At 43.7% G+C, this 21,127-nt stretch overlaps 1 protein-coding gene across 1 annotated transcript in view; it reads right to left on the bottom strand.

Moving 5' to 3' along the window:
- Positions 1–4,747: 4,747 nt before the first annotated feature.
- PDZRN3 (PDZ domain containing ring finger 3) overlaps positions 4,748–21,127 on the bottom strand; it is a 275,570-nt gene continuing 259,190 nt past the window's right edge. Inside the window, exons 6-10 of the mRNA XM_023548073.2 lie at positions 14,670–14,768; positions 13,158–13,220; positions 11,171–11,272; positions 8,770–8,886; positions 4,748–7,153 (exon numbers count right to left, since the gene is read on the bottom strand). Coding sequence (XP_023403841.2) covers positions 5,606–7,153; positions 8,770–8,886; positions 11,171–11,272; positions 13,158–13,220; positions 14,670–14,768 — 1,929 coding nt within the window. The 3' untranslated portion in view covers positions 4,748–5,605. The remainder of the gene's footprint in view (positions 7,154–8,769; positions 8,887–11,170; positions 11,273–13,157; positions 13,221–14,669; positions 14,769–21,127) is intronic.

Here is a 21,127-nt window from a genome sequence, read left to right as displayed (position 1 = left end):
TATCTAAAGTCCCTGAAAGTCTTTTCCCCCATTCCAACCTTGTTGACATGTTGTAACAGTTTTGTGTGATGACTAGATGACAGTTTTCTTTCCCACTAGACTGTAAGCAGCACGAGAACCCACCATTGCCCTGAAATGCACGTGTACACAATAAATTGTGGTGGAATGAATTTGTGCAGGCTCTGACATAGTTCCTTGAGCACAAAAGGCGGTCGTGGTTGCTCAGAGCTGGAAATGCTAAATCAAACTATAACGTCTGGGGTGGCAGCTAGGGAGGAAAATTAAACACACAGTTCAGTTAAATCCTGATATATTTTTGAGAGACTCCGATGAGGTCTGGGGAGTTTCCCTTGGCTTTTGAGGATTTGGGCAAGATTCACTAAATTGGCTAAGCAAGTTTGACTTTGGAATGACTCCATTAAAGCAGGGGTCATTAAGTCCCTGTTTTTCATTTTAAAAAGACGCTGAGTGCACCGAGGTCAGCACTCTGCCCCTGAAAAGCAAAACCATTTTCCAGGCATATCACCCACCCCCCTGGACCCTGCCCTTTCAGGATTAGTTGCAACCGGAAGCTAAAGAAAAATGGATCATTTAAGCAGGAAAACCCGTCTGAACGAAACCCAAATAACCACACTTTGTTTTTTAACTGCTTTAGGGAATTCACATTTAATCAAAATTGAAGACTTCAGCATTTGCCATGAGAATTCTTGCATCTTATCTTGGTTTTAGTGATTTCTTTTTAATTAGTTGCTGTGCCACAGAAATCTTAAAATGCTGAAAACAATTGGGAAACAGAAATAAGCAGGATTTGCAGTTGCTTATGGCAGAATTGTATTTGGCTCCTTGGTTTGGGGGCCATTTTGCTAACAAGTAACCTATAACCTATTTCTGACCTACTTCTCAAGAAAGATAATAATTTGGTTGATTTTCATACTTCAGTTTATAGTCCTAATTAGTTCTCCAACTAGTATTCCCTAGGCAATGTAATGTGTCGTCCTTCCTCATCATATTTCTGACTCTTGCTATTTGGGATCTCTTGTTTGCGTTTAAAAGATGAAAAGCTTAATCTGTGTCCAGAATTTTGATATTTTTAGACATTGTCTTTCCTTCTTGCCAGGAGAGTTAGGATATTCTGAAATTTAGAGCTTAAAGGGAACAGTGAAATACCTCTCACAATGAAGTGATTTTTTTTTTTTTTATTGTAATGATGACTGCGTTACAAATGTTAACGGAACCTAACCGTACTTTGAATTACTCCTTGAGATATTGATGGAGGCGTAGCGACAACAGTTAAAGCGTTCGGCATCAGGCAAATGTGAATTCAAATTCCATCTTTGTACTCATCTGGGCAGGATTCTTAATCTGAGTCTAAAATGTTGATCATGCCATCTGCCTGGCAGAACTGCCTCCAGGGTTTAGTGAGATGAGGAAGTCAAGTGTTTAGCACATAAATGCCTGATACTAAGTGCTGTCCAATAGAAATATAATGAAAGCCACATGTGTACTTTGCAAATTTTCTAGTGGCCACTTTAAAAACTAAAAAGAAATGATAAAATTAGTTATATTTTTAAATTTAACCTCATGTATGCAAAATAGCATTTCAACATGCAGAAATTATGAAATACCATACGTTTTTTTAAAAAAAATACCAACTCTTTGAAATAGTGTGTTTTATACTACCAGCACATTGCAATTTGGACTAACCACGTTTTACAGGTTTAATAGCCCATATGGCTTTTTTTTTTTTTTTTTTTTTATGGCTAGTGGCTACTGTATTGGGCTACATAGCTCTAGATAGTCATTAAACTCTCATTTCCTTCCCTTTGTGTTTTAGAGAGTTTACACTTGAGCCATCCAACTGCTGTCACATGGAGCCAATGGACTGGCTGCTTTGGAGAATCAGGAATCTGCACTCACAGTTGCCGATTTTATTTAACTGTGAGACAAACAACCCTAAGAGAGTATAGTGTAGGTACCAGTGGTTTGTTGACTTTCAGTTGCCTTGAAGAATATGGTTGTAAGGAGAAAAAATGTATCCCTTGGTGTCAAAAGTGGGCATTCAAATAATGGTGTTAGAAGAAGCCACGAGTCCTGGTGGTGCGGTGGCTAAAAGCTGAGCTGCTAACCAAAAGATTGGCAGTTCGAATCAGTTCGAATTCACCGGCCACTCCTTGGAGAACCTATGGGGAGTTCTACTCTGTCCTACAGGGTGGCTGTGAGTCAGAATCAACTCAAGGGAACAGGAGAGAGAAGAAGCAAATTCAAAAAAGAAGTTTGAAAAATGAACAGAGGTATCAAATTTAGTGCATCTAAACTTGTGCTTTTTGTACCTTTAATGGAAATCCTTGAAAGGACTTTGAGGACATCGGAAGTCCCTGAAATTGTGAGCTATTCTATGTACGTTTTTCAGCAGAGAGAATTCATAGCTTCCATCAGATTTTGAAATGGGCCCAGAAAATAAAAAAAAGGTGAAGAAGCAGGGGTGGTAGACAGGCCTGTTGGTTACAGTGGACTTTTTGTTTTCATGAGAGTTAGGGTTTCAGGTCAGCCAGTACAGAGGATGTAAACTGCCTTTTGTCACCATTATCCTGGAAAATCCCTCAACTTGACCACCTGCTAGGAAATGCTCTCACCGCGAGGCTCTTGGGAGCTTATAGACCCACTGAGGAAATGGCAGATTCATGCCTCCTGGCTTCTGCTCCCTCCAGGGCATCCATTGGGGAATGTGTGTATTTTGGTTGAGGGTGCAGAGTTGAAAGCACCTAAGTTAACTGTGCACGAGGGCTCCCTCTCTCTCCCCTGAGTATATGGCGAAAAGAATGGGGGGACCAGGTGTTGGGTTCTGAATTAAAATCCCAGTTTGGCTATTAATAAGCTGCATGTCTTTGCCTACTGAGTTGCCTGCTCATTGGTAAAGTGATGGTTTTTAAGATCTCTTCTAATTACCTTTAGTAATTGATTTGTTAGATTTGTGAAACCTCATGTTACATTGCCAACCATGTGTATCCGAGTGAAAAATGATTTTTAAAATAAGTGAGAATAGAAGGCTCTGAATGTGTGTTAGTTTTTATTTCCCCTACTCTTTCACAGGAGTCCCTATGTGTCACAAGCTGTTAAGCGCTCAACTACTAATTAAATGTTGGTGATTTGAACCCTTTTAGTGGTGCCTCAGGAGAAAGGCCTGGTGGTCTACTTCTGAAAAATTGGTCATTGAGAACCCCCTGGAGCACGGTCCTGTTCCGACACACACGGGGTTGCTATGGGTTGGAACTGACTCAATGGCAGCTGATTCGGTTTTCGGTACTCTTCTAAGTGGCACAGGCTGGCCCCCAGGAGCCCAGGTTAGAAGCACTTCTGGTTGACTCTGATGTCACATGACTGTTTGGGTTACAGCTCTTCATTCTGGGGGCCACATGTCCCCCTCTGGCCTTTAATGAGAACGTGCAAAGGTAGGAAACTTATTTCCCCAAAGAAGCCCATATGCTTATGTATGCCTCTCAACAAATTATAATGCATCTGACCCAGGTTCGTTCTCTGTGAAATATGAGCTGGGAAGACAGGGTACGAGGTCAGAGTGCTGGAGATGGGGAGTTTTCTTGGGAGCCAGGGATCCAATTCTGTTGGAAGCTGAACTTGCAGAGTATTGGAAAACCATGTTTGTAATCACCTACCTTTTGCAAAAACCTCACTTTGGAGGGTTGATTAGAATAAAGTAGCGGACGTAATTATCTTAGCAATGGCTGGTTCTGGAAGAGGTAATCAACAGACATCTTAATAGTGAGGAATATGGATTTCAGTGTGTTATTTTCATTAAGTTGTTCTATTATCAGTGTGACAACGAATTAGTCTCAAGATTCTGGCCTCATAGGAGGGTTCTGGGGTGAAACTGGTCTGTGGGAGAAATCTATGTCTGAGTTGCTGAAACACCTGGTCATTTCAATAAAAATTTCAATCAGGTCCGTGAATAAGCCAGGTATCTGGCATCATGGCAGATGAAAACGACACCCTTACTAACCTTATTTTTTTTTTCTAGTAGGTATTGCAGCTGAAATTGGTTTAAACATTATAATTAGGAACAGTTTGTGGCAAATTCATTATTTAGAGTCCTAGGAGTTGTTGTAGTCTGAAAGGTATAAGCAGGGACTGATGACCCAATAAGCGAGGTATGCACAGACTTTGTGTGCTTACTTACTAATCTGTAGTGCACAATTTCATCTGTTTACACCACATGGGTTTCACCACATCTTTTTAAAAAAAAAAAAAAAAATCTTTTTACCCAGGGGTAAACTGCCCCTGGGTATCCCCACCCACTCTGGTGACCCTGTAATTCTATGAAAATATCGTCTGATTCTCAGATGCAGCTTAGAAATGAAAAGTTAGGCCTAGCTACTGACAGTTATTAGTTATCACGACACTAATGGTTGCAATAAATCAAAGAGATTTCATTGAAAACATAACCCTGACAAACTTGTTCATAGCTATTCTTGTTTATAGATATTGGACCAGGTTGAGGCTTTCTATGAGGCAGACAGAGTGCAGGATTATATGGTGAATTTGCTTTCTTATTCTTGACTGATCGACCTTAGTTTTACATCCGTCACTGGGCAGAATCAAGGTGTCAGACGGTCTGAAAGACTCAAATCCTCCCGAGGTAGCAGGTAATACAACCGAGGAAAAAAGATAACCATTGCAAAAGGTTTTTATTTCATAGGCACCACTGTAAAATGAGGAATCACTTCAAAACATATCAAATAGAAAATAATTTATTTTACTTAATGTTTGTAACTAATCATGATTTTGTGAACTTGGCTTGTCAAAGTCTGTACCTTCAAATCTATAAACCAAGGTTAACTACAAAGAGCACTTAAAATTCCACAAACCGTCTCCATCCACAACTTTCCTGTACATGCAAATTCGTCCAACGGGCTGCAGTATTTGCAAACATGCTTTAATCTTCCGTAAAGCTGCGCGATAGTCTGCTTTCAGTTAAAACCTTTACACTCTCTTCGGAACCGTAACCAGAAATACGCTTAAATGTATATCTCAACACTAAAAACACTGCTGCCTTGGTTATGTGTATTAAACCATCAGCCAAAGAGTTTGGTGGTTTGAGTCGAAACCTTGAGCTAAATAATATATTAATGGCCACTCATATGAAACACATCCAGCAAAGCAATGTTACAAAATAGAGTTCCATTAAAAATACATACTGGCAGCTGTATTTGTGTTTTAGGCAGGAAACAAAGCACGTTTAACTTTTTTATAGGAATATAGTTTAAACAAATTATTTTGTGAAAGTATGCTTAATAAAAGGTTTTTTTTTTTGAAATTTAAACACTTTATGCAAAAGATAACAAGTAAAAAAGTACAATTGCTATCTGAAAAAAAGCTCGTTTGTTAATATTGCCTTCCAAGATACTAAGGGTGGTTTTCCTCCAGTTAAAATAGAGCTATGCCACCCAGTGTTGCAGAGTTCACAACTTTCGACTATAAACAGAGTGGCTGTATTTCTCTTATATACAAAAACTTGCCGCATTGAACGAGGCAGGAATCTCTACCCCAATGGTAGCGTTCTTTTTTTATGTACATAATGCAGAAGTGGGAATTATACAGTAGTCACGGATAAGAAGGAATTGTATACTCTAGTGCCATCTGGAGACTTTGTGCCGTGGGTTAGAAGTTCTTGGATTGTCATCCAATTGTCAAATATCTTTTTATTCCTCTTCTTCATCATCTTTTTGTGGCTCAGTTCAATGATGTTCATCTCCTTCTTGTCGTCGGCGCCCTGCTGCTCTCTCAGGCAATCTAACCTGCTCTGCATCATGAATTCCCGCCTCCGCCGCTGCTCCTTGGCTCTCAGCAGGTGCTGCTTCCGCTCCTCTTTGCTCCAGTACCGCCCCATCTTCATCTCGCTGATGGCGTCGTCGTCCGTGGTCATGCCGCTGCGCTCCTCCCGGATCTTGAGGGCGCGCTCCCTCAGCAGGCGGTCCCTCACCGGCCTCTTGGTGATGTAGCGCGTGCCGTCGCTCCGGATCTTGACCTTCCACTCCATCCTGGGTTCCGACTGGCTGGCGGCGTTCAGGTCCTTGCACATGCTCACCAGGCTCACCTGGCTTTGCGCGTACTCCACGGCGGACTTCTGCTGGATCAGCTGCATGTAGCTCTGGTAGTGCTGGGCGTGGGCCGGGATGTGGGCGTGCTTGTAGGGAGAATGGTGGTAGGGGGACAGGTAGGAGCCACCCAGCTTCGGACTGGGCGTGGGGCTCCTGCTCTCGTCGCTGGGTTTCCTCTCTTTGCTCTCCAGGGGCTGGCTGAGGTCCAGCTCTTTGGAAGGGCTATAGTTAGGGGTGCTGACTTCAGGATCTTCAGTGATGGACAGCAGATTCTTTGGGGATGCCCCGTAGGCTTCTGTGGTACCCGCTGCCCCTTCGCTGATGCCCTCGGTGGCCCTCCTCAAGGAGTTGTCGGGGGAGATTTCCAAGGTGAGCGGGGTGCTCCGGCAGCTTTCCCCGGTATTGTAGGCGCTCGAGCTATCTTTATCGGATTTCTCCGGGAGCTCGGTGATGTCCGAGAGCTCGTGTCTGCGGACGTCGACGCTGGTGTAGTGTCGGAAGCAGCTGTTGTGCAGCATCCAGGACTCGCGGTACTGCTCCTTGAGCTGCTGCATCTTGTGGGCGCGCACGATGCTGAGGCACTCCAGCTCGATGTTGCGCAGCTCCTCGTTGAGCAGCTCCAGCTCCTTGTCCACGCTCTCGGGGTCGCTCTTGCTCGCCTCCAGGGGGCTGCTGGGGTAGTAGAGGCTGTAGGGACTGGCGCTCTTCACCTGGCACTTGAGCTCCAGGAGCTCCCGGAAGCGCTCGCACTCGTCCACCGGGATGCCCAGGTAGTCGGCGTCGGTGCAGTCGGCCGAGATGAAGGACTCATTGCTGAAGGGCAGGTCGCCGCTGCCCAGAGTGTCCTGGCTGCAGGTCAGCTTCCTCTGCCCCGCCAGCGGGTTGGAAGACGCCGTGGGGTCGTCTCCATTGTTCTCCTGCTCCGAGCTTTCATCGTTGCGGGTGCTTTCGTCGGTGCGTCCCACACCGCTGTCCTTTTCGTGTTGGTTGGACAAGATGGTGGCTGTGTCTGTGGTTCCGCCATCTTCCTCGTGCTTTTTCTGCAACAGAAAACGACAGTAACAAATGCTCAGAGGGCTGAGGACCAAGTAGGCAACTTTTTCTCTCATGGCAGGATAGGTGCTTCCAGATAGGGCAGGCTCTACATTTCCAAGGTTGTGGATCTGCATATAATATTCAGCATATAATATTGAATACTATGGGACAAAACCAAACCTGTTGCCTTGGCCTCAATTCCAAGTCATGGCGTCCCATGTGTTTCAGAGTAGGACTGCTTCATAGAGTTTTCTTGGCTATAATCTTTAGGTTAGTAGTTGAGCACAAACTGTTTGTACTACTGAGGGACCTGGGATGAGGACAAGAGCCTGGGAATTAGCTAGATGTACCTCTAACGGGACCGGGCAGTGTTTTGCTCTGTTATGCGTAAGGCTGCCGTGAGTTGTGGCTGACCCAGTGGCAACTAACAACAACTTCTGATGTTCAAGTGCTTAGCTCCTAGCTGAAAGGTTGGTGCTTGAAATCTACCCAGAGGTGCCTCGGAAGACAGGCCTGGCAATCTACTGTATTCTTATGCAAATAGTGTACGCCTTCTACATTTGTTTGGCACCTGTGGCCTCCCCACATGCAGTATTTCTGTAAGTGCGCTGTGCTCTGTTTTTTTAATAGCAATATGTACTTTCAAAACATCAGCCATTGAAAACCCTATGGAACACAGTTCTACTCTGACACACATAGGGTTGCCGTAAGTCATAGTTGACTTGGAGGTAACTAGTTTATCTCTAACCTGGGAAAGTCCTTATTCTTGTTTTCATCCTGTTTTCTCATCTGTAAAATGACGATAACAAGAGTTGCCTTATCGCATGAGTGATCATAAGTATTAAACCCATATGTGGGAAGCACATGGGGCCTGTTTAGTGCATAAGGATTGAATAAATGATTATGACTCTGTGGTAGTGGTGTAGTAGGGAGATAAAGGGCTCTAAGCAGCTCTGAATAAAGGGGGTGAAATGCTTTACTCTAGAAACATGTCTTTATTTCCACTGATCTACGTTAATGCATCGAGCCTGTGTGGGGCAAATGGTGAAGCAATCACTGCTAACCTAAAAGTTGGCAGTTCGAACCCACCCTTCTTTCTTGGAAGAAAGGCCTAGTGATCTGCTTCTGAAAGGTCACAACCAGGAAAACCCTATGAAGCACAGTTCTCCTCTGCTCCTGGGTCCCAGGAAGTTATACATAAGGATCACATGGGGGATCTTGTTAAAAGGTAGATTCTGATTCAGTATATCTGGGGTGGAAATGCAAATTCTCATCAGGGATTCAGACCTGAAGGAACTGGTTTGAAGCCCTGTCTGGAGCACATGGAGTCGCCATGAGTTGGAATCAACTTGGCAGCAGCTGGTTTTTGTTTTTTTATGTTAATGCTGGCACGTGTGTTTTCCCAACCAAGTGTCAGAAAGCTGGCTACACCTTGGCATTCCTGCTCAGTGTTTAAGAGTCAGAGTAGTGCCCTTTTGGCCAGGAAGAGGATCAGCTGGGATGTCACTGATGCTCAAACAGAAAAGCACGGGGCTCTGACGGTCCTTAGCGGCAGGCAGGGAGATGGAGGCCGCTGGTCCGCCTGCGCCTAGAGGGCTGGGCTGGCCAGGAGGCACCTTACCTGCTGCAGCACACTCCCGGTGAACTGCATGGCCTGGTGGTGCTGCTCCTCCAGCATGTCCATGTGCAGGTCGTCCAGAAAGTCGTTCCGGTCATCGTCCAGCCAGCCTTCGTCCAGCTGAGGGGAAGCAGCAGCCAACACATGCCTCAGGACAGTTTCCTCTTGTTTTCTTTTTAATTAATATTTTTTAAAGCCAGGCCATTACTGAGGGGGAATATATTTCTAGGGCTCCCTCCAGGAGTCATTAAAATGCAGTCTGACCCAATGTTTTGCTCTGTGTCAAAATACCAACCTGTCCTCACATTAAAGTGACCTGCAGCCCTACACCAAGCCAGGGAGTCTCCAGTGGCTAGATATCAACTACTTTCAGCAAAGTAGGCCACCTATGGCAGCTAAGTCTAGCTGCTGCTGGCGCCACCACGCAAGTTTAGTAGGCCCCAAAGAGAAACCATTTTTAGTGTGGAAAGTATTCTTTCTGCCAAAAACAAACAAACAAAAAACACCTACCTCTAGCTGTTTGGCTTGGGCAAGGTCTATCGCTTTACCAGGCCCTTATCTCCCCTGCCCATAGAAGAGTAGACTAGCTCAGGGGCCAGGTCTATCGCTTTACCAGGCCCTTATCTCCCCTGCCCATAGAAGAGTAGACTAGCTCAGGGGCCAGCAAACTACAGCCATGGGCCAAATCTGGCTTGTTGCCTGTTTTTGTTTTTTTTTAAACAGTTTTGTTGGAATACAGTCATGCCCATTCACTTACATATTGTCTGGGGCTGTGTTCCAGCTACAATGGCAGGGTTGAACAGCTGAAACAAAACCACAAGGCTAAAAATACTATGTGGCCCTTTAAGAAAAAGCTGACTTCTGGAGTAAATAATTGTTAAAATTAATGAATCTGCCATTTGTGCTGAGTCAGGCACCCTTTATGCTGCTGTCTCTGGACTACTTTTCAATTGTGTTTCATAGCAGAGGAGATCTCCTCTGGACACTTCACTGCCATTCTAAGTGGATCAAAAGCACCAACAGTATGAGTTCAGGACTCCCTCTTTGGAAGGCTTATTATAGCACAGTGGTCTTGGACTCACACTACCTGAATCTCTTGCTGTCACCCACCCATTGTCAGGAGCTTTCCGGGTAACTTGTGAGCCTCTGGGAACTTCAGTCTCCCAGGGCGGCTAAAATGTATGGCAAGTGCTCTGCGTAGAGCGTGGCATTTAACAGAACAAATCTGTCTTGGAAGAAGTACAGCCAGAATGCTCCTTGGAAGCAAGGATGGTAAGACTTTGTCTCACATAGTTTGGACATATTAACAGGAGGGACCATTCCCTGGAGAAGGACATCATGGTTGGTAAGGTAGAGGGTCAGCAAAAAAGAGGAAGACCCTCAACGAGATGGAATGACACAGTGGCTTCAACAGTGGGCTCAAACATAGCAATGATTTTGAGGATGGTGCAGGACCAGGCAGTGTTCGGTTCTGTTGTACATAGAGTAGCTATGAGTCGGAACTGACTTGCCGGCACCGAAAAACATGTTTCTTTTACTAGTGAAACAGCAATTCTGTTTTCCCACACTCTGCTCTTGTGACCGAGATCCACACAGACCCAGGCTGGCACTTCAGAGTGTGTCAGGCCTTGGGAAGGAAAACATCTTGATGGCCACAATGCCCAGCTATCTTTTCTGCTCCAATAGATTTCCTTCCCTTTTCCTTCATTAGAGTCTCTGTGCCAATGAGCCTTCCAGGCCTGTAGTGTCAATGCCAGGGTGATGTCATCACTACCCGAAGTCATTTAATCCAAAATAGATTCTATATCAGAGCAAGTTAAGTAACTTTTTGAGGGTACGGAGTGCCTTCAGGTGCAGGTCCATTACTCAGGCAGTGTCCTGCAGGGCTGGGGACTTAGTGTTCTGATGGTTTTTCTTTTTATTATGGTAAAATATATATAACAAAAAAGTGCCATTTTAACCATTTTTAAGTGTATAATTCAGTGGCATGCATTCACCATGTTCTGCAACCATAACCAGTATCTATTCTCAAAACTTTTCATGACCCCAAACAGAAACTCTCTACCTTGCGAGGGACACCTCTCCATTCCTTCTTCCCCTGGGAAACCACTAATCTACTTTGTCTGTATGCATTTGCCTGTTCTAGATATTTCATATAAGTGGGATCATACAATATCTATCCTTTTGTGTCTGGCTTACTTCATTCAATGTAATGTTCTCAAGGTTCAGCCATGTTGTAGCACGTGTCAGGACTGCAGTTCTCTTTATGGCTGAGTTATATTCCATTGTATGTGTGAACCACATTTTGTTTATCCATTCATCTGTTAAGGAACCCTGGCACTCTTTCCATAGTGCCTGATTTCAGCAGTACAGACCCAGCTTCCCCTACAGGAGCTGGACTCACCTGGAGCTCAGGCCTTGCAATCAGCAGCGAGAAGTTCTTGTTTTCTTCACTTGTTAGAAGAGCCACGGCTTCTTCCCGGTTTTGTACCTCTATCCCATTAATCTTAAAAAAAAAAAAAAAAAAAAAGTGATTGGGTTGGTGGGTAGGGCTGGACAATAGCATAATTAGATCGTATGACTCATTCTGTATTGCTGCTATCACTCACCCACAGCTGGAGCATACAGCTTCCATGTAGCTTACAAAGAATGCTAATTTGGGGGAGGAAAGGCCTTGCCGAGACCAAGGCTGCCGCTCTGGACTGTGTGAGAGGCTCCTTGGGTTTGGCCTAAGAGCTGATGGGAATGCGGAGGTTACGTGGACAGAAGTGCTGGGGGTTCTGGAAGACAGCACTGAGAAAAGTACAGTGTTGTGAAGAGGGAATACCTAAGCAATGTAATCGGACGTCATACTGAGGCAGGAGTATAAAGGGAATATGCAGAAATGCATTATCACATGTATTTTTAGACAATATGGGAGAAAAGGGAGGGGTGCATCTTCTGTGAACGTTCAGCACAGAGCGGGAGTGAAGTTGTAATGGTGCTCTGTGTCTCCAGCGTGGTACTTTCACTTCTTTAGGCAGAACACAGGGCCAGGTGGGAGCCACTCCCTCACTAGTCCACCTGGTAACCCCACTGCAGGAGTCCTGCCTCCTGTCCCAGCAGGGGATGTGTCCTCTAAGGGACAGAGCAAGGATCTCACTGATTTGGAAGATGAGCCTTCCACCTGGCTATTTTGGTTCCTTATGCCACTGAACTGACAGACAGCAGAAGGGGTGATATGGCTTGTTGGAGTGGTTGATCCTGATTACCAATGAGAAATTGCGTTGCTGCAACACAGTGAAGGTAAAAAGGACACTGTATGGAACCGAAGAGGTTCTCTGGGGTGCCTCTTAGTACCTCCATGCCCAGTATTAAAGATTAATGGAAAACTATCCTATTGCCATCGAGTCAATTCAGACTCATAGTGACCCTATAGGACAGAGCAGAACTGCCCCACAGGGTTTTCAAAGGAGCAGCTGGTGGATTCAAACTGTATTAGCAGCAGAGTTCTTAACCACCATGCCACCAGGGCTCCAATGGAAAAGTATAGCACCTAAAAAAGGGTAGGACTCAGACCCTCCAGAAAGGAAGGTTTGGGTCACTTCACAAGTCAGGAACCCTGAGCAGCGACGTTCTAGCTGGGGGTTGGAAAAGTGGAATAGGCAGTAGAAGAAGGAAGATTATTCATGGTGATGTATGTAAGGATAAAAAAGAGAATATGGGATGAGGAGATATGAATGAGAAGAGGCAGAAAGCTAAGCTTTGAGGGACACACTGAACCAAAGAAGGGCAGAGTCTCCACTTCTGTACAATTCAAAGGACCATGGCTGAAAGAGAGATGGTCTCCCTCTGACTGGAAGGAACACCAGGTCTGGAGATAAAGACACTCCCCTTGGAAGCGATTCCCTGTAATGCTTACATGTTGAATCATTAAATTTAAAAGACTGCTCAATCATTTTTGCTAAATTTGCCAAAGATGCTCCCATTTTAAAGGCAAGATCAAACTTGAAGCACTTGGTCTAAAACCAGTCCTTCACAGATCACTGTGGTTCAAAAGTTGCAAACAGTCGGCGTGACTTGGCCCACTGATGTGTTTTTTTGGGCTCAAACAGAATTAAAGAAAATTAGGTGAGCTGGTTCCTATTCTGCAAGGCAACTAACGTATCACTGGCTCTAGGACAGCTGCTCCCTTTAGATGGGGCATCCAACTCTAGTGTGTCTGCGTCCTTACCACTGGCTATCGCATCTTAGACTCCAGAGCTTGTGTTGCTCAGCATTGTAACTTGTCTGGCCTGGCTGCACATGAGTTTGTGATCCCCTTCTGTGTGTCTCAGCCCAAGAGCTATTATTACAACCAGTCTGTTCCTCTGGGACAGGCACATGAAGAGGCCTCCCAGTTGCGGACCTACCTGGATGATGCGATCTCCTTCTCGGATGCGCCCATCCTTGGCCGCAATGCTGTTAGGGTCAATCTGAAACATGCAGGGGACAGTTCAGCACTCACCCAGACACATGTGAAAATAAACAGCAATTTCCAAAGGCTGCGTCTGGCCAACAGTCATGCGCATCACAATGTTTTTGCCTTGCTCAAAAATAAACGAGTCTTAGTGTTGCACAAGGAGAGACAAACATGGGTTGATCTGTCTCCCAGCCCTTTCCAGGGCCTGTTCCTAGATCCCTGCGTGGCAGCCGGGTTATAGAGCAGCGTGCACTGACAGGCTCTGCCAACCTGTGAGCCATGAAGATGCATGGCTGACTTTGGTTGCACGCACAGTAATTAAAATCAAATCGATGACGCAGATCAGGTGAAAGGTTACCCTTCGTTATGTTGACTATCAACCATACCTTGATTATTTTATACCAAATACGTATATTAAGTTTTGGGAAATTACTGTAAAAATGGAACATAATTGAGCCTAACAAGACTGAGTATAGAAGGGGCACCCCAAAATACAAAAATGATGGATCAACTTAAGCTTGGTGGACAAAGTACATCCAATGGAATAATTATTAGGCTGCGCTGGCACATCTCTTGGTATATCCCTTAAAGGCAGGTTCTTTTCTTGACAAAATCCTGTGTTTGCAGGGGTGGAAGTGCATGGTAAAGTATCTATACTGAAAGTTGTTGTGTACTGTCTTCTCCATGAAGATCAAAACAGTTTCTGTGTGCACTCTGAAGTTCCGTTTAACTTATGTGAATTCAACTGTAAATACTTGACCAAAAAAAGAGAGACGGAGAAAGACTTTAAAAAATACAAGTGATTCCATCTACCATTCCACTCCGTGAACATGAGGCGGGAAATATGAATCTGCCGTTCCCTCAGGGTTAAACACACACAACCATGTAAACGTCTCCGTTTTATGGCCGATTTGCTGCTTCTCCAGGGTAATTCTGCCTTATGTGCTGACTTTAGAACTTAGCCCCCACGTAAAGCTCTAAATCCATGGAGTGTGACAAAAGGAACAAAGAAATGTGTTTGTGCCTTTCCAAAAGCTTCTTGATGAATCAGAGTTAAGGTTGGTTAACACATGAAAGACTTGGTAGTGGTGGTTCAGTGGTGGAATTCTTGCCTTCCATGAGGGACATGGGTTCGATTCCTAGTCAGTGTACCTCACGCGCTGCCACCACCTGTCTGTTGGTGGAGACTTGTATGTCGCTATGGTGCTGAACAGGTTTCAGCAGAGCGACCAGACAGAGTAGGAAGAAAGACCTGGTAATCTGCTTCTGAAAATCAGCCAATAAAAACCCTCTGGATCACAGTGAGCTGATCTGCAAACAATTGTGTGGATGTGTCCATGGGACCACCACGAGTCTGGGAGTTGACTCGATGGCAGCTAATACTCACGATGACATATAAAAGGGGGAAAAAAATTACTTTTTCAGTCTTGATATGATAGTTATAAACAATAAGCATGCATACCTCACTGATGTAAATCCCAATGTCATCTTCGTCATCCGTTCGGTAACACACTGTGAGGCCCAGCTTGTCCTGGCTGTTGACTCTGTACAGGTCCACCTCCTAGACAAAGAAAGGGCATTCCCAATGAGATTCAGCAAGCAGCCTGAGAGGACAGGTTGTCAAATGCTTTAAAAATATTTTGTATAAATGATGAACTGGATTTCTTTGCACTCAACTGTGTAGAGCCAGTTAACTTACTAAACAAAAAAGTGATTATGGACATGGGATCAATGCCCAGGGCATTTCTGACCTTTCAGTCAATATAAAGTCATTTTGAAAATAGTTATTTTATTGATCTCCCAAAAGAAAAATTACCCATATTTCACTCAGACTTCTGGGGTGAGTGTTTTAAGAAGCATTCCTTCAATGTCTGCCACAAACAAGAATATTTCCCTATCTCAAACCATCCAGCCGTTTCTGTACAAATGTTTCCAATATGTTTGGTTGGATTATTTCATGTTGCCTTCCCTTAATATTCACAAGTAATAGAACTTGCAAACAGATTACACATAAATTTGATCCAAGAAAGGAGGGTAACATGATAGGGTGCAATTAAAGCTTTCCACCACAGCTGTGATATTTACAGTTGAGAAATTACTTTCAGCCTCTATTAGTGCAAATTAAATACGATAAAAGCAAAGTGAGCCCAAATACGAGACACATGAGTACAGGGAACACCACTGTATTTGCCAATTAATGTGCGCTTCATGAAGGCAGAACGTCAAAAATTGTAGGAGCCCTGGGAGGAAGTTCTGGGGCTCTCTGAAAGTGTTGGTAGGCACAGCCCCCTGTCCACGCAGGTTGCCAATGACACACGCAGGTTTTGCAGCAGTAAGCTGCAGGTCTACCTGAGGGGCCTGCCTGGTGATGAATTCTCTGGCAGATCATGGGGCCTGATTTTTGCTTTGTTACCTGCTTGTCAACCAGGAGGGTGGAGGGACTCAGTGACTGATCTGCATGCCACCGTCTCTGGCTACCATTTCCAAGTGGCCCCTCTCAAAGCTCCTCCTGGAGGGTGGTAAAGATGCTGCTGTCTTTGTGGGGAAACTCAAAGCAGTTGTGTGGCAGATATTTCTTGAACCTCCCTCTGTGAAAGGGAGGGTGCGCACTACCACATTCCAGGCAGAAGCAAAGCAGGTACAAAGGTCCTGAGCTGGGAGCAGGCTGGTCTGCTTTAGAACCAGGCAGAAGGCCAGTGTGGCCAAATAACTGTACATAAGAAAAAGAGGCAGGGCTGAGTGCAGCCAGGCTGCAGGGGCCCAACTAAAGAAGGACTGATGCATTTGAATCATGGTGAAGAATACTGGATACACGCTGGAATGACAGAAGAATGAACAAATCTGTCCGGGAAGAAGTACAGACAGAATACTCCTAGGAAGCAAGGATGGTGAGACTTCATCTCATGTACTTTGAACATGTTTTATTAGGTGGGACCAGACCCTGGAGAAGGACATCATGCTTGGTAAAGTAGAGGGTCAGTGAAAAAGAGGAAGACTCTCAATGAGATGGACTGACATAGTGGCTGCAACAATGGGCTCAGGCATAACAACGATTGTGAGGATGGTGCAGGAGCAGGCAGTGTTTTGTTCTGTTGTACACAGGGTCACTATGAGTCAGACATGACTCGATAGCACCGAACAACAAGGCCGGGATGAGGAATTTGGCTGCTACCGCAACATCGTGCGAATTCATCAGAATGTTTTCAGTGTGGACTGCCATGGTCCCACTGACTCTCTTCAGTGGTCTCTCTGGCCGATGTGTAGTGACAATGTGGTGGTGAAGAGCTGGGACTGTGAACACAGGTGGACCTATGTTTGGGTCCCAGCTCTCCCTCTTTCTAGCTCCTTGTTCATGGGCCTGTTACTATAGCTACGCATGTTTCCTCACAAATAAATGTCATCTGGTAGCTCCTCACCTAGCTCTTGGCCCAGAGAAAGGGCATAGTAAATGATAGTGTAATAATTATGTGCAGTTACGGTTACTTGGGCATTCCTCGGTGGCACAAATGATTAAGCACATGGCTACTAACCAAAAGGTTGAGTGTTCAAATCCACCCAGAGTTGCTCTGAAAGAAGGGCCTGGCAATCTACTTCCAACAGATCACAGTCATTGAAAATTCTATGAAGCACAGTTCTACTCTGACACACATGGGGGCACCATGAGTTGGAGCCTACCCATCGGCAAATAATTTTTTTTTAAATGGCTCCCTGCTTGAAATCATAAGAAGTTGTTTGTGGTACAGTGGGTATATTTCATATGCCCTTTCAATAAGATAACTTCATTTTATTTTCTGAATATTGATATGTTAATTAATTCAATGCTTCCTAATTATAGCCCTAGCAATATGGCAAATTCTCATTAAATGAGACCCATTAATTTCTAATAATTTAGTTGAGTTGAATGGAAATTTCTTCCCTCATTTTATGAGATATATACTAAGCAAAGTAACAGAGGGAACACAAGTTTAGGGGTCGTATTTAACCATGAAAAACAAACTTTCCAAATACTTTGGAATAACCCATTTGCATACCACCTATAGACTAGTTACAAATTTTCTATGTTTCAAACACATTCCCCAAGTATCTCTATTAAGTTACATTTCATTTGAATCTGGGGAAAAGCAAAGACTTGTTTCTGTTTGAGCTCATGCTCATGGTCAGCCTGAGCTAATGACATTTGATGATGATTTGTTTAGGTCCACCTGTACAACGACAGCCTGGACACAGCCACAGAGCCCCGTGCTGCCACTGTGGGAGCCAGCTGGTGCTGGAACCAGAACCACCTGCAGCCAACAGACATATAGTTACAAAGGCTGGAGGAAGAAAAATGATGATACAGATTAGAGCTTTTTTTCTAAATGATTGGTCCCCAAAGCAGCCATCTCTCAAGGAATCACAGAAGATATTATATATAGTTCCACTGGGCTTCATACCAGTGGTACTCAAAGTGTGCTTAATAGTCATGACAAGGTAAATACAGAAACTGAGGCGGGTGTTTAGAAAGTTCTACAGCAGTTGGATATTGGCACAATGGTCAAGGGGATGATTAGTGGACCTGTTTTACTGAAAAAGATGCAGACCAGTTCAGGTGGTGTTGAACTCGAGGGGTGAGACATATGTGGTGAGCTATATAGTCATTCACAGTAGAACCAGGTATTGGTCGATGACAGATTGAAAATTAAGCAAACTACCTGGTCCTTGTGGTCTTACACCACAGAGAGCCTGAGAAACACGGCTCTATATGTCCAGAGTTGAGTGTTCCATTTGAAAGCCCAGGAAAGTGAACTCTAGAAATCATGTCTTGGAAAAAAAATAGGGATACTCAAGTAGGAAAAAAGGTTATGTATCAGGGAGGTGATAGCTGAAGTTCTGCTATGTAAAAAGGGGATTAGATTTATTTGGCCCAGTACCAAAACCTAGCTGGTCTGGTATCTAAAAGAGTTTAGTAAATGAGTTTGATAAAACCTAAGTTGAAAAGCATTTTTGCTTTTCAAAACTGATACAGATTTGGAGAACAATTAATCTATAAAAGTTAACATTATTTAGTGTTGACACTGGTGAAATTTTTTTCTCCTGTATTTTTCCCTGCGCAGTCCATCTTTTATAACCAGAGAGAAAATTTATATAATAAAATGTCGGATGAAACCGATGGCATCCTAAAATAGTTTCACCTGAATCAGGGACTGTATCTTGTACTTTCCTTCAACATTTTTGTATGCTGCCACTAACCCCATATATGGCTAGCAAATTAGTAGTAGATTCTCTGTAACTATTAACTGTTTGGAATTACACAAAGATGGTGGTTACACATTATGACATTTTTGAATAGAAGAAAAGAGAAGCCCCTTCCTTGCTAGGTCTGTTCCCAGTTACTGCCATCCTTAAAATGTATGCTGTCTCACTATAGCAGAATGGTGTACAGCCCAACACTGCATTTAGTTTTTAACTGTCATTGCAAATCCTCCCAGCAGAACAGTCATTTAAATGTTAAATTTAAATGTTAAATTTGACTTAAGTGTTGCAAAGGCCGAATTGCCTCCTTGATGTGAACGAGCAGCCCAGGCCTTGTTCTAGCAGGAGGCATACACTAATGTGAAAGGACCACCAAAAAAAAAAACCCCATTGCCCTAGAGTCAATTCTGACTCACAGTGACCTTATAGAACAGCATAGAACTGCTCCGTAGAGGTTCCAAGGAGTGGCTGCTGGATTCGAACTGCTGACCTTTTGGTTATCAGCCGAGCTCTTAACAACTGCGTCACCGGGGCTCTCATATAGAAATATTAACTAAGGATTTAAGTAAATGGGCCCCTTGAGCGGGGTGGGGGGGGGGAGTTCTGAAGTAGCAATATAAACTATATTTAATGGCAACAAAAAAATTTCCCTTTTGAGAAAGCAATTTGGCTTCTAAAAGTTACTGCCTTTCACATGGCTTAGTACAGTACGCCTGAATTCTCTCATTTCCTAGAACACAGATGCTAGGCCCCCAAATTCTACTTCGTGAAAGCTCATCTTTTTTAAAGTAATCTTTCCCCAATTACAATACTTAAATAAGGAACTATTCTGGTACCTTTTCCTCAATTGTTCTTCTCAAGTGCTTGAGAATAACACATCCCAAACATACGTTCCCAAAAAAGAAACAAAAAACAAGCTTTTAGAACTAATACACAATAAAAAATAAATTTACAGCAGCCTTCTGGTCTGACATAAAAATATAAAAATGATACGAGCAAGAGCAACTAAAAGTAGAACCTAATCTGAAATGCTTGCTTGCCCTGAGTATGTCAAAGCTAGTCCTTCAAACCCCAATTCCAGTTGGTCTGGGAAGAAAAACTTGAACACTTGATCTTTAAAACAGACTTATGGATAGAAGTGTAATTTTAGTTTAAGGGCAGTCTTCTCGGAGCAGCTTTCTGTCTTGGGAATGGTCTGCCTTTAAAAAGGATGAGTGGTACTGGATGAACGAAGGCTGGTAAAGCACATTTCAAGCCAACAGTAAATTAAGGGTATTGTGGGATTTTCCCTAGGTGTGTATTTGACACTGATATTAGGATGACGTGGGCTGTAATATTTCCTTGCTGTAACTGTACCGTCTTAGGAATTCTGAACAAAAGGTAGAAAAGCTTCATTTAGAAGGCACAGGGTGTGACTTAGATGTGGTCACTCAATTTCCAAGGGATGGTTCAACATGTGAGAAGAGCCTGGGTGCTACTGGCTATGCACAGAGTGAATCATGAAAGGTTTTCAAAAGCTTCTAAAAAATCACAATGTTGTAAGAGTTGCTATTGTCTTTGGATATAGTATAGATTTGGCTGTTCGTTAAAAAAGACTATAGTACGGCAATGTTGTTGTGGTGTGCTGTCTAGTTGATTCTGACTCATAGTGACCCCATGTGACAGAGTAGAACTGCCCCCATAGGATTTCTGAGGCTGGCATTGGTGAAAAAACAAGGCTCCAGGAATTGATAGAATACCAACTGAGATGTTTCAACAAAGGAATGCAGTGCTGGAAGTGCTCACTCATCCATGCCAAGAAATTTGAAGACAGCTACCTGGCCAACTGACTGGAAGATGTCCATATCTGTACCCATTCTAAAGGGAGATTATTCAACCAAATGCAGAAATTATTGAACAATGTCATTAATATCATACAGAAGTAAAACTTTGCTGAAGATCATTCAAAAGTGGTTGCAGCAGTGCACTTACAGGGAACTGCCAGAAATTCAAGCCGGATTCAGAAGAGAATGTGGAACAAGGAATGTCATTGCTGATGTCAGATGGAACACGGCTGAAAGCCGAGGATATCAGAAGATGTTACCTGTGTTTTACTGACTATGCAAAGGCATTCGACTGCGTGGATCATAACAAATTATGGATAACGTTGTGAAGAATGGGAATTCCAGAACCTTAATTGTACTCATGAAGAACCTGTATTTAGACCAAGAGGCAGTCGTTTGAACAGAACAAGGGGATACTGTGTGGTTTAAAGAAAGGTGTGCGTCAGGACTGTATCCTTTCACCATATTTATTCAATCTATCTGCTCAGCAAATAATCTGAGAAGTTGGACTATGTGAAGAAGAATGTAGCATCAGGATTAGAGGAAGACTCATTAACAACCTGCTATTTTTTTATATGCAGATGGCACAACCTTGCTTGCTGAAAGTGAAGAGGACTTGAAGCACCCATGGATAAAGACCAAAGACCACAACCTTCAGTATGGATTACACCTCAACATAAAGAAAACAAAAATCCTTACAACTGGACCAAGAAGCAATATGATGATAAATGGAGAAAAGATCGAGCTTGTCAAGGATTTCACTCATGGAAGCAGCAGTCAAGAAATCACACGATACACTGCATGGGCAAATGTGCTGCAAAGGACCTCTTTCAAGTGTTGAAAAGCAAAGATGTCATCTTAAGGA

Source organism: Loxodonta africana, chromosome 22, assembly GCF_030014295.1.
Source record: "Loxodonta africana isolate mLoxAfr1 chromosome 22, mLoxAfr1.hap2, whole genome shotgun sequence".
NCBI lineage: Eukaryota > Metazoa > Chordata > Mammalia > Proboscidea > Elephantidae > Loxodonta > Loxodonta africana.
Note: the sequence above shows the minus strand (reverse complement) of the source record. Positions and strands in the feature narration are given on the sequence as shown.